Source organism: Myotis nattereri (assembly GCF_964212035.1).
Source record: "Myotis nattereri genome assembly, chromosome: 5".
Classification (NCBI taxonomy): domain Eukaryota; kingdom Metazoa; phylum Chordata; class Mammalia; order Chiroptera; family Vespertilionidae; genus Myotis; species Myotis nattereri.
This window is the reverse complement of record NC_138080.1, coordinates 35,400,546-35,414,547: the sequence shown is the minus strand read 5'-3', so window position 1 is coordinate 35,414,547 and position 14,002 is coordinate 35,400,546. Positions and strand designations below refer to the sequence as shown.

The following is a 14,002-nucleotide window of genomic DNA, read 5'->3' as shown; positions in this document are numbered from 1 at the left end:
TGAAGAGTTTTCGCCAGCCATAAAAGAAGTCTGGGTTTATTTTTCTGGGGTGAAAGAAAGTTTGTACATATTAATATTTTCAATTACATTAGATACAGTTAGTGTATTTTAAAATTCCAAACCACATCAATGTCTTCTGACATTCCTGGGCTCTAGTATCTTGAGCAATGGTGAGCTGATTGAAGTCTGTGTTATCCTGACACCTTGTGGTGATTTTTGGTTTCTGTAGACAAAAACTAAAACCGAAAAGAAACCCAAACCTATGTTCTAAATATTCCTCATTCTGTTATATCCTGTTATTCTTCATTCCTGGCAGTCTCATTCCTGAGAAGTTGCCTGTAGGGAACAGTTCAGTATATAAAGCCTTGTGTTTGCTTATTTATTTCAACCCCAAAACTGAGATCGATGTCTAAAAAAAAAGGCTTTCAGGTGGAATTCTATCACGAGGAGGTACCTATTGAACATCTATCCACTCAAAGCCTTTTCATTCATTTCATTTAATTGGTAATGGTCATTCCTCACACTGGTATCATTAGCTAGCTATCCTGTTACACCTAGGAGAAAAACTAAGGAAACTAAAATTAATTTTAAAAGTATTTTTTTAAAAACAGAAGCTAATAAGTGGCAGAGACTTTTATTTGGGTCTATACACTCCAGAATCTTATATTCTTCCCAAATACCACATTGCCTCATCTTAAAGAATATAATAATCACTTTTAACATTTAATAAAAAAGTGATAATTTTTTAAATTTAAGAAAAAAGTAATTGCTGAATACAGCTCGCCGTATTTGGTTCGGAGGAATAAAATGTGTTAGTCAATTCATCTTTCATAGCCTGTCGGGGACTTACCATCTAGATTTGCAAACTCTTGTTGCTGTCACAGGAAACAGTGGATAATAACAGGAGTTTCCATTCATTGCTTAGCCATTATGGACCTGGTATAGAAGAAAATAAAATCATCTGCTTTGTGAGATTTTCTGTGGCATTATTAAGACTTCCTCAAGTGCTAAGACTATTATATTTGTGTTTGATGAACTACATCACATATTCAAATCTACTTTTGTTAAATTTATTTGCTGGGGATAGAGTACAACCTACAACATGCAAGAAAGAGACCAGTTGAAGAGTAAATAAATGCTCAGTCATATGAAAGTTGGCCTAATGGGTTATAAAATCAGAATTTATAAAATCAGAATTTCACTTAATTAATTTTAGGGTTTAGTTTCCTTCATAGTTGGAGGAGTTTTAGAATATTACAACTTAATACAAAAACTTCAGCTTAAAAAATCAATTTGATGCTACCTGTCAAAAGAAATATTTAGAAATTTGTCTGCTTTAAAATCTGTTCTGGGCATTTCTTTAATCTCCACCGTTCACCCCTCCAGATCTCTACAGTATACATTCCTGAGGCTTTTAAAGTTTCCTCCAAAATGCTCTAGTCACATGTAGTAGTCTACTTGAGAACTTTATTAAAAAGAAACAAACTTCAAAGTATCAAGTAAATGGTTTTTTGCTTATTGGCACGTACATGTTCTTCATCATTCTTAACAATTCTGTGTTCTTATGATGTACAGTATTCACTAACCAAATTTGTATCATGGAATGGTGTTGATATTTGAGAGCTTTCTTCTTCTGAGTTGATTATTGTTATTATAGGATGATTATGATGATGTTATAAGAAATTAGAATTTAAATGTTTTTCATTAGTCTATAAATGCTTTAAGACATCCACCTTTATAGTCAAAGTTATTGCCTTTGTTACCCTTGTCAACCTCTTGCTAAATATGACTAGGGCAGAAGTACAGTCCAGAGTGAATGGGATTTGGTCAACATAAACCAACAGTTAGTGACAGTCAGGACTGGAGTCCATATCTCTAAGTATTTCTTGGAACTCTTTGAGATAAAAACTAACAGAACCTTCCTTTTCCTTCAGGTTAAAATACTCCAAGCCACTGGGTTGCCACAGCATCTGTCCCACTTTGTATTCTGCAAATACAACTTCTGGGATCAACAGGATCCAGTAATGGTCGCACCGGAAGTGGACACCTCATCCTCTCCTGTCAGCAAGCAGCCTCAGTGCATGGTTGTCTTTGATCATTGCAAAGTAAGTATGTCTTCCAGACTTGGTTAGCATTTAATTACTCAGGCAGACACAAAACAAGAAAATGAACCTTATTTATTTGAATAATTTGGTACTGATATGTATCTTGGATCAGAGTTTCTTAGAATTGTGCTGTATTAAAAATCTGAAGTGTTATCAGTACATTACGCACCTTAAACTTACACAATGTTATATGTCACTTATATCTCAGTAAAGCTGGGAGAAAAAAACAAAACTAAACCAAAGTGTCAATGCAGTTAACTCTTCCATAATCAAAAGTTAACTTTTGTGTGAATACATACACACATTAACACTCTCACATATGTGTGTATGTGTGTGCTCTTCTCCAAAAGGAATCCAGGTTTTATATTTGATTACTAGGGGCCCGATGCATGAAATTCGTGCAAGGGTAGGCCCTCGCAATCCCGGCCACCTCGGCTGCTACCTCGCAGCCCTTGCTGCCTCAGCTGCCTCTCGGCCCTTGTGGCCCCAGCTGCCTCGTGGCTCCGGCTGCCTTGCAGCCCTGCAGCCCTGCCCACTGGTCATTCTGGAAGGTCGTCCAGATGGTCACTCCGCTGTTCGGTCTATTTGCATATTATGCTTTTATTATTATAGATTGGAGAAATTGTCATCTAAAAAAGTTAAGACACCAGTGTTTTAGAGAAAGTGAAGACAGAAAAGAGACAAAAACTAACTTTATTGAGTACCCAGTGCTCTGCTAGGCACTGATGTTATTCTCTCATTTGACCTTTACCACAGTTATATTTGATGAGGGTGCTTTTTTTCAGCAGAAGAAACCAGTTCAGAGAGACCAGTTTGCCCATGGGTGGTAACCAACAGAGCTGGGAATGTCAGATCTTAGATACCTTTTTTCTATTGTGGCACAGTTGACCTATCTCATTTTTTTTTTTCAAGAGAGAAGTCTCTAATTGTTTAAAATATAGAAATACCTTTAGTGTATTAAAGATCAAGAGAGAGTGAAAGAGATGGAGATTCTATCACTTTTACTAATAAACCGTTTTAGAGCTTCATTCTAACTATTGCAAAATGCTGTCTTAAATCTATGTTGCAAAGATGGACAGGGTGGGAGAATTTTTCAAAATTTAGGTGATTTTTTTTGTACTGATGATCCTTTTTTCTTTTCTTTCTCTCCTATTATTGGAGATAGCTTCCTAAAAACTGGGAAAAATATTCTTTTATATCAAGACATCATAGATCATTGTTATAATTCTTTTCTTGTTATATTGTAATCCTATCTAATAAAAGAGAAACATGGTAATTGGCGTACGACTGCTACCCTTCCCATTGGCTAATCAGCAAGATATGCAAATTAACTGCCAGCCAAGATGGCGGCTGGCAGCCAGGCAGCTTGAAACTAACATGAGGCTTGCTTGCTTCAGTGACGGAGGACTGCAATGTTCCCCACCTGCCTTGCCGGCCTCTGAGCCTGCAGTTTCAAACATTGTAACAAATATAGACGCTAAACAAAACCCCAGAAACCAGCTTTCAGCCGCTGGGATCTCAGAGCTGGAGTTGATACAGAGTTTCGATTATAGAACCGAAACAAACCAGATACTTGCTTTCAGGAGTGGAGGCCTAAGAACTGGAGCCTCAGAGCTAAAGCTGGCCCAGAATAAAAAAAAAGAAAAAAAGAAGCAGTTGGGAGCTTCAGTCCCAGCCTGAAAACAGCCCTCAGCCCCTCACCCAGACTGGCCAGGCACCCCAGTGGGGACCCCCACCCTGAAGGGTGTGTGACCAGCTGCAAACAGCCATCATCCCCTCATCCAGGCTGGCCAGGCACTCCAGTGGGGACCCCCACCCTGATCCAGGACACCCTTCAGGGCAAACCAGCCAGCCCCCACCCATGCACCAGGCCTCTGTTCTATATAGTAAAAGGGTAATATGCCTCCCAGCACTGGGATCAGTGGAGCTGAGAGGCCTCCCGGCACCGGGATCAGCGTGACAGGGGGCAGCGCCCAAACCCCCTGATCGCCCTGCGGCTCTGTGTGTGACAGGGTACGGCGCCCCAACCCCCCCGCCCCCCACGGGCCCTGCTCTGTGTGTGATGGGGTAGAGCCATAACCTCCCCATCGGCCCTGCCCTGAGTGTGAGAGTGGCGGCGCCCCAACCACCTGATAGAGGGCGGCGCCCCAACCCCCCCAACCCCCCACGGGCCCTGCTCTGTGTGTGATGGGGTAGAGCCATACCTCCCCATCGGCCCTGCCCTGACTGTGACAGTGGCGGTGCACCAACCTCCTGATCGGCCCCTCTCTGTGGGTGATAGAGGGTGGAGCCCCAACCCCCTGATCCGCCCAGCCCTGAGTGTGACAGGGGGTGGTGCCCCAACTCCCCTATCGGCCCTGCTCTGTGCATGACAGGGGGGAGCTCCCCAACCCCCTGATAGACCCTGCTCTGTGTGTGACAGGGTACAGAGCCCCAACCCCCCTGATGGGCCCTGCTCTGTGCGTGACAGGGGGCAGCGCCCCAACCCCCTGATTGGCCCTGCTCTGTGAGTGACAGGGTACGGAGCCCCATCCCCCTGATGGGCCCTGCTCTGTGTGTGACAGGGGTTGGCGCCGCAACCTCCCCATCGACCCTGCCTTGAGTGTGACAGGGGGCGGTGCCCCAACCCCCCAATCGGCCCTACCCTGATCGTGACTGAGTGTGGCATCGCAACCTCCCGATCCGCCCTGCTCTGTGCATGACAGGGGAAGGCGCCCCAACTCCCCAATCGGCCCTGCTCTGAGCCCGACCAGGGGCTGCACCTAGGGATTGGGCCTGCCCTCTGCCACCTGGTAGCAGGCCTAAGCCAGCAGGTCGTTATCTCCCGAGGGGTCCCAGACTTGGAGAGGGCACAGGCCGGGCTGAGGGATCCTCCCCCCCGCCCCCCCGAGTGCACAAATTTTTGTGCACCGGGCCTCTAGTTCTTAATATAATTGTTTATACTTTTTAAAATGGCTCCCAAAGTATTGCTAACAGAACAGAATACAATGCTGGTCTTTCACAATAGATTTTAAAGGTGAAACATTTTTTAAAAATTAGAGGTATCATTATTTTTAAAGTCAATAACCTTAGACCATGTGAGAATTCATTCTGGATGTAATATAACAGCAGTTCTGTTCTATAACTAAAACAGTTTTTTCTATTTCTCTTCTTCATGAAGCATATGATGCTAGGTACAAGTTATCATAAGGTAACCAGAAAGTGTTTCCTCTTCTGTGATTTTTTTTAGGAGTTTTCTGTTAACATCACTGAAGACTTTCTTGAGCACCTTTCAGAAGGGGCACTGGCAATTGAAATATATGGCCATAAGATGACCGATCCACCGAAAAACCCAGCCCTGTGGGATTTGGGGATTATTCAAGCAAAAACACGTAGTCTTCGGGACAGGTGAATTTTGGAGATCCATCTGATTACAAATTGCTAGAGATTAATACTGCCATTTATAAAGGTTGTCCTTTCCTGGGCATCATCACTAGTAATAGATGGTGGTGTTTCCAGGGCATTAATAGCACAGTTAAACTTCTTTAGAGGATGAACTTTGAAGTGTGATAGGAGAAAGCTAAATATAGGGGTAGTTAAGAATACAGAGTGAAATAAATTTTTGGAGAATAGATAGCTTATTATGAATTACTTCTAATTAATCAACTGTAGAGAAAAGGGATCAAGATATGCTCTAGAATTCAAGTTTACTTATTTTTCTTTAGCTCAAAGTTCTTTTCAGGTGGCATCGGTGATGGGAGGAGGTAGGCTCATTTGTTTACTAGGATTTTAAAAGAAGAGTTTTTTAAAAAAGGAGTTAAAAGGAAATGAGGGAAAGAGCACATATATTTGTACTTTTCATCTATTTTTTAAATGAAAACCAGATTTTCTTTCTTAGCAGTTAGAAAGTTTTAGCAAATTTTAAATTAGACATTGAGAGATTTTTCTTGATTCTCTTTTCTTATGTGAGCAAAGATACTTGTCAAATTCCTAAAGCATATATTTATCTACTTATGAAAAGATAATCAGTGTACTTGCTCCTGTCCCACTGGTTACAATGTTTAGATTTTTAAATAATCACTGAAATAGATTTGTAGTTTTCATACCTTTTTATTTTTTAAGTATTTTTTTTTATTGGTTTCAGAGAGGAAGGGAGAGGGAGAGAGATAGAAACATCAATGATGAGAGAATCATTGATTGGCTCCTTCCTGCAACGCCCCCTACTAGGTATCAAGTCAAAAACTGGGCATGTGCCCTGACAGGGAATTGAACTGTGACATCCTGGTTGATAGGTTGATGCTTAACCACGGAGCCACACCAGCTGGGCATCATACCTTTTTGGAAGGCAGCTATGCTCACCACTATACCACCAAAACCTCATCATACCTTTTTGAACAAAATAAAAGAGCCATTTCTAGTTCTGGTGCTCTACATGTTCAGAGAAACTCCTCTAGTAATGAACTATGGAAATGGCCCCTGCAAGTATAGTCTTAGTTCTGATACTATTTGTTTAAGTTTGCTTTCAATTATATTTGCTAATATATACTTGCATATTATTTGTTGAGCTACAGATCATTCTATTTCACTACTTTGTTTGGAGGTCATTGTTATTGTTAATTCTCATGTAGGAGCCTAAGCTGCCTGTATTGAAATAGAAATGTATGATTTTCCAAGAACTTCAACTGTTTCCTAGATGGAGTGAAGTCACCAGGAAAATGGAATTCTGGGTTCAAATCTTGGAACAGAACGAGAATGGTGAATACTGCCCCGTAGAAGTAATTTCTGCAAAGGACGTGCCTACAGGAGGAATCTTCCAACTCCGGCAGGTAACAGAATTATAAATGTTATTTTGAATGTTCACATTAAAGACTTTGGTACCATAAAGCTTACTATTGGATTTCTTTGACAGAAATGTCAGTGATAATGAAAGCTAGACTGGCCAACTCCATTTCTTATGTTAAAATCATCTCCTGCCGAAACCGGTTTGGCTCAGTGGATAGAGCGTCGGCCTGCGGACTGAAAGGTCCCAGGTTCGATTCCAGTCAAGGGCATGTACCTGGGTTGCGGGCACATCCCCAGTGGGAGATGTGCAGGAGGCAGCTGATCGATGTTTCTCTCTCATCGATGTTTCTAACTCTCTATCTCTCTCCCTTCCTCTCTGTGAAAAAATCAATAAAATATATTTTTAAAAAAATCACCTCCTACTTCATGTGTATTTTCTTTCATTTAAAAAAATGCTTCTATTTATAATATTTTAAAACCGGTTTCTGTTAGATTTAAGTAATAAAGAGATAAGCTTTAAAGAACAACTTAGCATTGAATTGTACAAAATAAAACATATCAAGCAACATTAGAATATTTATAGAAACAAGGAGAAACAGTGTGATGTGGTGGGAAGAACAAACCTCCAGAGTCTAACCCAGGGGTGGGCAAACTTTTTGACTCGAGGGCCACAATGGGTTCTTAAACTGGACTGGAGGGCCGGAACAAAAGCATGGATGGAGTGTTTGTGTGAACTAATATAAATTCAAAGTAAACATCATTACATAAAAGGGTACGGTCTTTTTTTTTTTAGTTTTATTCATTTCAAACGGGCCGAATCCGGCCCGCGGGCCGTAGTTTGCCCACGGCTGGTCTAACGTGTTAGGGTCTCCCATGAGTAAATCCAGTGACCTCTCAGAACCTTTAATCAGGTGCAGAGTGGAGGTGGTGATAATACCAACTTTGTAGGGTTGGTGTGAAGATTAAAGATATTGTATATGAAACACAATGCTTGGCACATGGGAGGTGGGAAATAATTTTTTCTCCTGATACCAACCAATTCTCGGCAGACATTAGTGCGTGTCCTACTATTCAGTTCAGTTTGGACCTTACCTGCCAGAGTTAGCTCAGACTCCACAGGTTTTAGGGCATAGACTTAATCACAAAAGTGCCCTTGCTTCTGATTCCCATGCTAAGTATCGGGTTCCCAGGTTACCCATACTTCTGTTCGACTTGGTTGCAGTCAGGGGCTCCCATAACACTCCTCCAAGGGTTTGATAATTTGCTAGAATGACTCACAAAACTTGGGAAAGCCTATTACATACTGCTACCAGTTTATTATAAGGATACAATGCAGGAACGGCCAAATGGAAGAGATGCATGGGTCAGGTATGGGATGAGGAATGAGGAACTTCATGTCCTCTCTGTGTACTCCACTCTCCCAGCACCTGGATTTGTTCATCAACCAGGAAGCTCTCTGAACACCATCTTTTGTAAGTTTTTATGGATGTTCCATTATGTAGGAATGGTTGATGACACCATTTGGCCATTGGCCATAATCTCCAGCCCCACTCTCCTCTCTCTCTGATGGGTGAGGCTGAAAGTTCCAACTTCTAATAAAGGCTTGGTCTTTCTGTGCACAGGATGATGCTCAACCAACTGAGCCACTCCAGTCAGGCCAAGGCTTGGTCTTTCTGATGACCAAATTATCTGGGGGCCTGCCAAGCGTTGCCAGATTAAAAGTCACTTTATTAAAAGATGTGCCTATAACCTTTATCATTCCGGATAGTCCACGAGTTTTAGGAGCTGTCTGCCAGGAATGAAGGACAAAGATCAAATATCTTTTTATGATACCACAGGAGGAGTTAAATAAATGCCACTAGGCAGGTATGAATACCTGCCAGGAATCAATTCAGCAGGGCAATGTGTGGGAACCATCACTTGCCCCCAGGCAGGTTGGAATCTGGAAAGTGTCTATTCTGCTAACTAAAGATGAGAGAGAGCCTAACCGGTTTAGCTCAGTGGATGGAGCATCGGCCTGCGGACTGAAGGGTCCTGGGTTCGATTCCGGTCAAGGGCATGTACCTTGGTTGCGGGCACATCCCCAGTGGGGGGTTTGCAGGAGGCAGCTGGTTGACGTTTCTCTCTCATCGATGTTTCTAACTCTCTATCCCTCTCCCTTCCTCTCTGTAAAAAAATCAGTAAAAAATATATTAAAAAAAAAAGATGAGAGAGAATATCTTAATAGAATTTACATAGGAGATTTGGAAATACTTTTTTGCCATGCTTTATGTTAATTCAACATTTAGTAGAATATTGCATCCTATGATAGTTTCCATACTTTAGAACAATAGTCAAATATTAGAATGAATGTTACTCTAGTAAATGAATGTTTAAATCATTCACAGCAAAATATGAGAGAAGGTTAAAGGAAAAAGAAAGTTTGCTTAAATATTTAAGTTTCTGAATGTTTTAATAGGAGAAAGATGAGAAGCATTTATTCTCTAACCCCAGCAAATGAATTTTAGCAAATTCTTCATGCATATAAGGTCAAAGAACTGAAAGCAGAAGGAAATTAGTTTAAATTATAGCACGAGATATAGACATAAAATAGGGTTCTTAAGGGTGTGAAGAACATCTTTTTCTGAACATCTGTTAAATCTATATATATCCTTGTTAGCTGCTTTAGAAATTCATCTCCTGGAAGGCAAGACCAGATAATCTTCTGTGGTTTAATGTAAATTGAATACTTAACTATTTGTCATCCTTCTGACAACCTATATTTTAAGTGTTTAAAGGTAGGTTGGATTTATCAGGAAAGACTCTTTTTGAAGGATGTGCATCCTGACCAGGATGCTGGAAGTATCGTGCAAAGGCTGGAGATTTTTTCATATGTAAAGTACAGGAATAAAGAGTAAAGATACAGCCCTAACCGGTTTGGCTCAGTGGATAGAGCGTCAGCCTGCGGACTGAAAGATCCCAGGTTCAATTCCGGTCAAGGGCATGTACCTTGGTTGTGGGCACATCCCCACTGGGGGGTGTGCAGGAGGCAGCTGATTGGTGTTTCTCTCGCATCGATGTTTCTAACTCTCTATCCCTCTCCCTTTCTCTCTGTAAAAAATCAATAAAAAATATTTTTTTAAAAAAGAGTAAAGATACAGAGGTTGGAATAAAGTAGAAAGTAACGTGGGGAGAGCTGGACAGCAGTGACAGAAGAGGTTGTAGCTAATTCATAGAGGGTGTTGATGGTAGGCTCATTGAATTTAATATATTTCAAAATTGGAACCTACTGTTCTTGAACAGGAAAATGGCAGGGAAAACTGGTTAGGTTAACATATGAAATTGCTGTTTTATAGTTTAAAAAAATGGTTAAATATCAGCAGTTACAAGAAGTTCAGTTGAAAAACAAAGAAATTCAGTCAAACTGTTTAAGTATACTGATCAAAGCTCTTCCTGTAGCACACTGAGCCATTCCTGGATCTTTTTCCTCCTTTTCTTCCCTCTCCTTATCTTGAATCATCCCCAAAATATATGTACTTTACCTTTCACATTTGGGCACACATTTAAAATAGATCACTTTCTGTCTTAGGCAAAGTAAATAATTGACTAAACTATTTTAGACAATTAAAATGTTTTCTGAGGTATTCTTTCCACAAAATACCTGATGCATAGTCCTTAGAAAATATGAAATCACAAGACATCTGAGACCCATCTTTTCAAATCAATCATTGCCTTAGTTGACTTTACTGATAACACAAAGCTCTTGGGAATTAAAATCTGATGGAAGAGGGGAAGAGTAACTGACTTGAAATTGTATATTCAAAATCCATTTTTAAGTTATATTTTTAATTCTGTAATTTGTAAACCAACTTTGAAGTCAGTAATTTGGGAATGCTGAGACTTTAAAGAAATGTATTGTTTTATTGTAAATATACAGGGTCACACATATTCTGAAAAAATGTGCCTAAGAAGGGATATTCTCTGATCAATTCTTTATTTTGCAGCTTGGTTAAACTTGTTTTATTTGGGGATTAGACCAGTGAATCCAGGATAGTATTAATCATTCTTATTTTTATTTTGCTTATTACGTAAAGCAGATCTATTACATAGGGTGGGTTTGACAATCTGTTCTTTATTATATTTTTATTTTTAAATATATTTTTATGGATTTCAGAGAGGACGGGAAAAGGAGAGAGAAACAGAAACATCAGTGGTGAGAATCATTGAGAGGTTGCCTCCTGCACGCCCCCTATTGGTGATTGAGCCTGCAACTGGGCATATTCCCAGACCAGGAATCAAACTGTGACCTACTGGTTCATAGGTCGATGCTCAACCACTCAGCCACACTGGCCAATCTGCTCTTTTCTAAAAAGTCTAGGTAACATCTATCACTATACTCTTTAACTTAAAATATCATGTATATTTTTCTACAGCTATATTTTAATGACTTAACATTTTATTATATATAGTAAAGTTTTAAGCAGTTACCAATATTTTGCATTTAATTTTATAACTAGTTTTTTGTTATTCTTAACATTGCTTTCTGATTCTTTAAATGCATACGTCATTACTTACTTAGAAGATATTCCCAGAAAGTTGAATTGCTGGGTCAAGGAAAATGTAACTTTTTTATTCAAATTGCTTTGCAGAAAGCTTTACCAATTTATATTCCCACAAATAGTGTATGTAATTTAATTACTTTGGGCAATATTGGAAATTGCCTTTTTAAAAGATAATTGTCAGCTTCGTAAGTGAAATAAGTATGTATCGTGCTAATTTTAATTTGTATTTATTTGACTATTAGTAAGTTGAACATTTTTTATTGTCTAGCTCAGTGGTTCTCAACCTTCCCAATGCCGCGACCCTTTAACACAGTTCCTCATGTTGTGGTGACCTCCAATTTCATTGTTACAAATTGAACATAATTAAAGCATAGTGATTCATCACAAAAACAATATGTAATTATATATGTGTTTTCCGATGGTCTTAGGCGACCCCTGTGAAAGGGTTGTTCGACCCCCAAAGGGGTCGTGACCCACAGGTTGAGAACCGCTGGTCTAGCTATTTGCGTTTCTTTTGTTAGAATGTTTTCTTTTAACGTTTCTTGTTAAAAATGTGTAAACCATATATTTGTTCTGTGACTTTCTATTTGCTTAAAAGCTAATTTTTCATGATTAGCTTTTCAGTTGGTCATTTGCTATTTCACATTTAAAATATGAGGATAGTATCTCCAAATTAAATGCTTTTCCTAACATCAGCCTGTAGAGGTCTCTGTAAACCAAATTTTTATAAATCAAACCGATTTCAAGAAACTCTTAAAATTGTCTGTGATACAGGGGCAGTCCCGGCGAGTACAAGTGGAAGTGAAGACTGTGCAGGAGTCTGGGACGTTACCACTGATGGAAGAAAGCATATTGTCTGTTGGCATTGGGTGTGTAAAAGTTAGAGCACTCAGATCCCCGAAGACGCATGAGACCTTCCATGTGAGTTACTCTGCCTATTATGTTCTTGTAGAAAGACTCATTAGGTGAGAGTATCTGGGAACCTGTCAGAAACTGCCTTCCACAAATAATTCTTTCAGTATTCCTTTTGTTTACCTTTGCTGTCTTTTTTTTTTTAACCTGGTATTTCACTGTACTGGACTGTTGGTTTTGCCCTAGTATGTGTCAAGCTGAGGATTAATCAAACATCTCAGCCTCCAGAAAGTCCTCAGTGCCTACTCCTAATTAACCTCCTCCATCACCACCCTCTGCAGAAACCCCCTACTGGCTTGTAAAGACTGTCTGCCAGCAGGTGTTTGATTTCCCCTGGGGAGTGGGACTATAAACCCAGCAGGGGAAGTATTGTACTGGTTCCTGAAAAAGGTCAAATGTATGTTCTTCACTTTCCCATAAGAAGCTCAAGGGTTTACTCCAACTTTCTGAAAACTATCGAACCAAAAGTGAGGGTAAGCATGGGCGGGAGATGAAGCAGTATATTATTCATTAAAGTAGAAAATGTGAAGTCTGGGGAAAGATTCAGGTTGTTTAGCATTGCCTGATGCTTGGATAACTGTTTCAGTTCTGCATAATGTATTCTTTTCTTTCAGGAGGAAGAGGAAGACATGGATAGCTACCAGGTAATGAAGTACCTGTTAGCCTCATCATATAAGCTTGATTAAAGTACCCATTCCTGAGTCTTGCTATACTGTTACTTAATAATAACACAATTAATTCTGATTCAAATACTGCTTTTCATCAGATTAATACAGTAGGGAAGAATGAGTGTGTCATAGACTGTAAAGTGATAGCCTGTACAATCTGTTTAGGTTGGGAATCATTTGTGATCTTTATCCTTTTCCAAACCTGGAGCTCTCCACCCAGGTTTCCTACAGATCTATTTCTGCAGATTCTCTATCTTATTTTTTCTGTCCTTGAGGGGACTCACACACCCCTTTCTCGATAAGAGCTGTCATACTGCTCTTCAGTCAAGCCATGCTCCTAGATATTTGCCTTATTTTAAGCCAGGTATTTCTTCTCCCACTTCATGCAGTTATGCGGGTTTGGTTTTGTATCTCCTCCTGCCCCTCCCCTTTTTCTAATCTGTAAAATTCTGTTTATGTCTGTTAAGTTTTATCTTGTTAGTCTTGTTAGGACTCTCAGAGCTCTTTGGATCCTGATTATGTCATCCAGTGTAGTCACTCTCCTGGTTTTGCATCATTCTAATTTGATAAAAATGTCTGCCTTCCTATATAAGTCACTGATAAAAACATTGTATCAGAGAGGGTTAAATACAAAGTCCTGTGGCACAACAATAGAGACTTCTTTGAAGCTGACATTATTTCATCAATCACTGTTCCTTGGATGTGATATTTCAGCCATTTCTGATCTCATTCAAGTAGACTCATTGTACATTTCTCCATCATGTCCACAAGAATGTCATGAGCTATTTGGTTAAGTGCCTTAGTGAAATCCAGATACACACCATATCCACAGCATTCCACTGATCTACCCAGTCCTGTACCTTTATTACAAAAGGAAATGAGCTGAGATTGGTGTAAAGTCAGGTGTTGATGGGCAGAATTGTTTGGCTGTTGATAATGCCCCTGTTCCCACTCCCCTTCCCCCACCAAACCAAGGGAGAGAAACATGAAGACTAGTCAAAATGTTGAAGACTAG

The 14,002-nt window shown here is 40.0% G+C and overlaps 1 protein-coding gene across 1 annotated transcript in view; it reads left to right on the top strand.

The window, feature by feature from the left end:
* KIF13B (kinesin family member 13B) overlaps nucleotides 1–14,002 on the top strand; it is a 203,666-nt gene that overhangs the window by 133,461 nt on the left and 56,203 nt on the right. Inside the window, exons 22-26 of the mRNA XM_081092887.1 lie at nucleotides 1,935–2,105; nucleotides 5,335–5,492; nucleotides 6,778–6,910; nucleotides 12,182–12,328; nucleotides 12,934–12,963. Of these exons, the coding sequence (XP_080949013.1) occupies nucleotides 1,935–2,105; nucleotides 5,335–5,492; nucleotides 6,778–6,910; nucleotides 12,182–12,328; nucleotides 12,934–12,963 (639 nt within the window). The remainder of the gene's footprint in view (nucleotides 1–1,934; nucleotides 2,106–5,334; nucleotides 5,493–6,777; nucleotides 6,911–12,181; nucleotides 12,329–12,933; nucleotides 12,964–14,002) is intronic.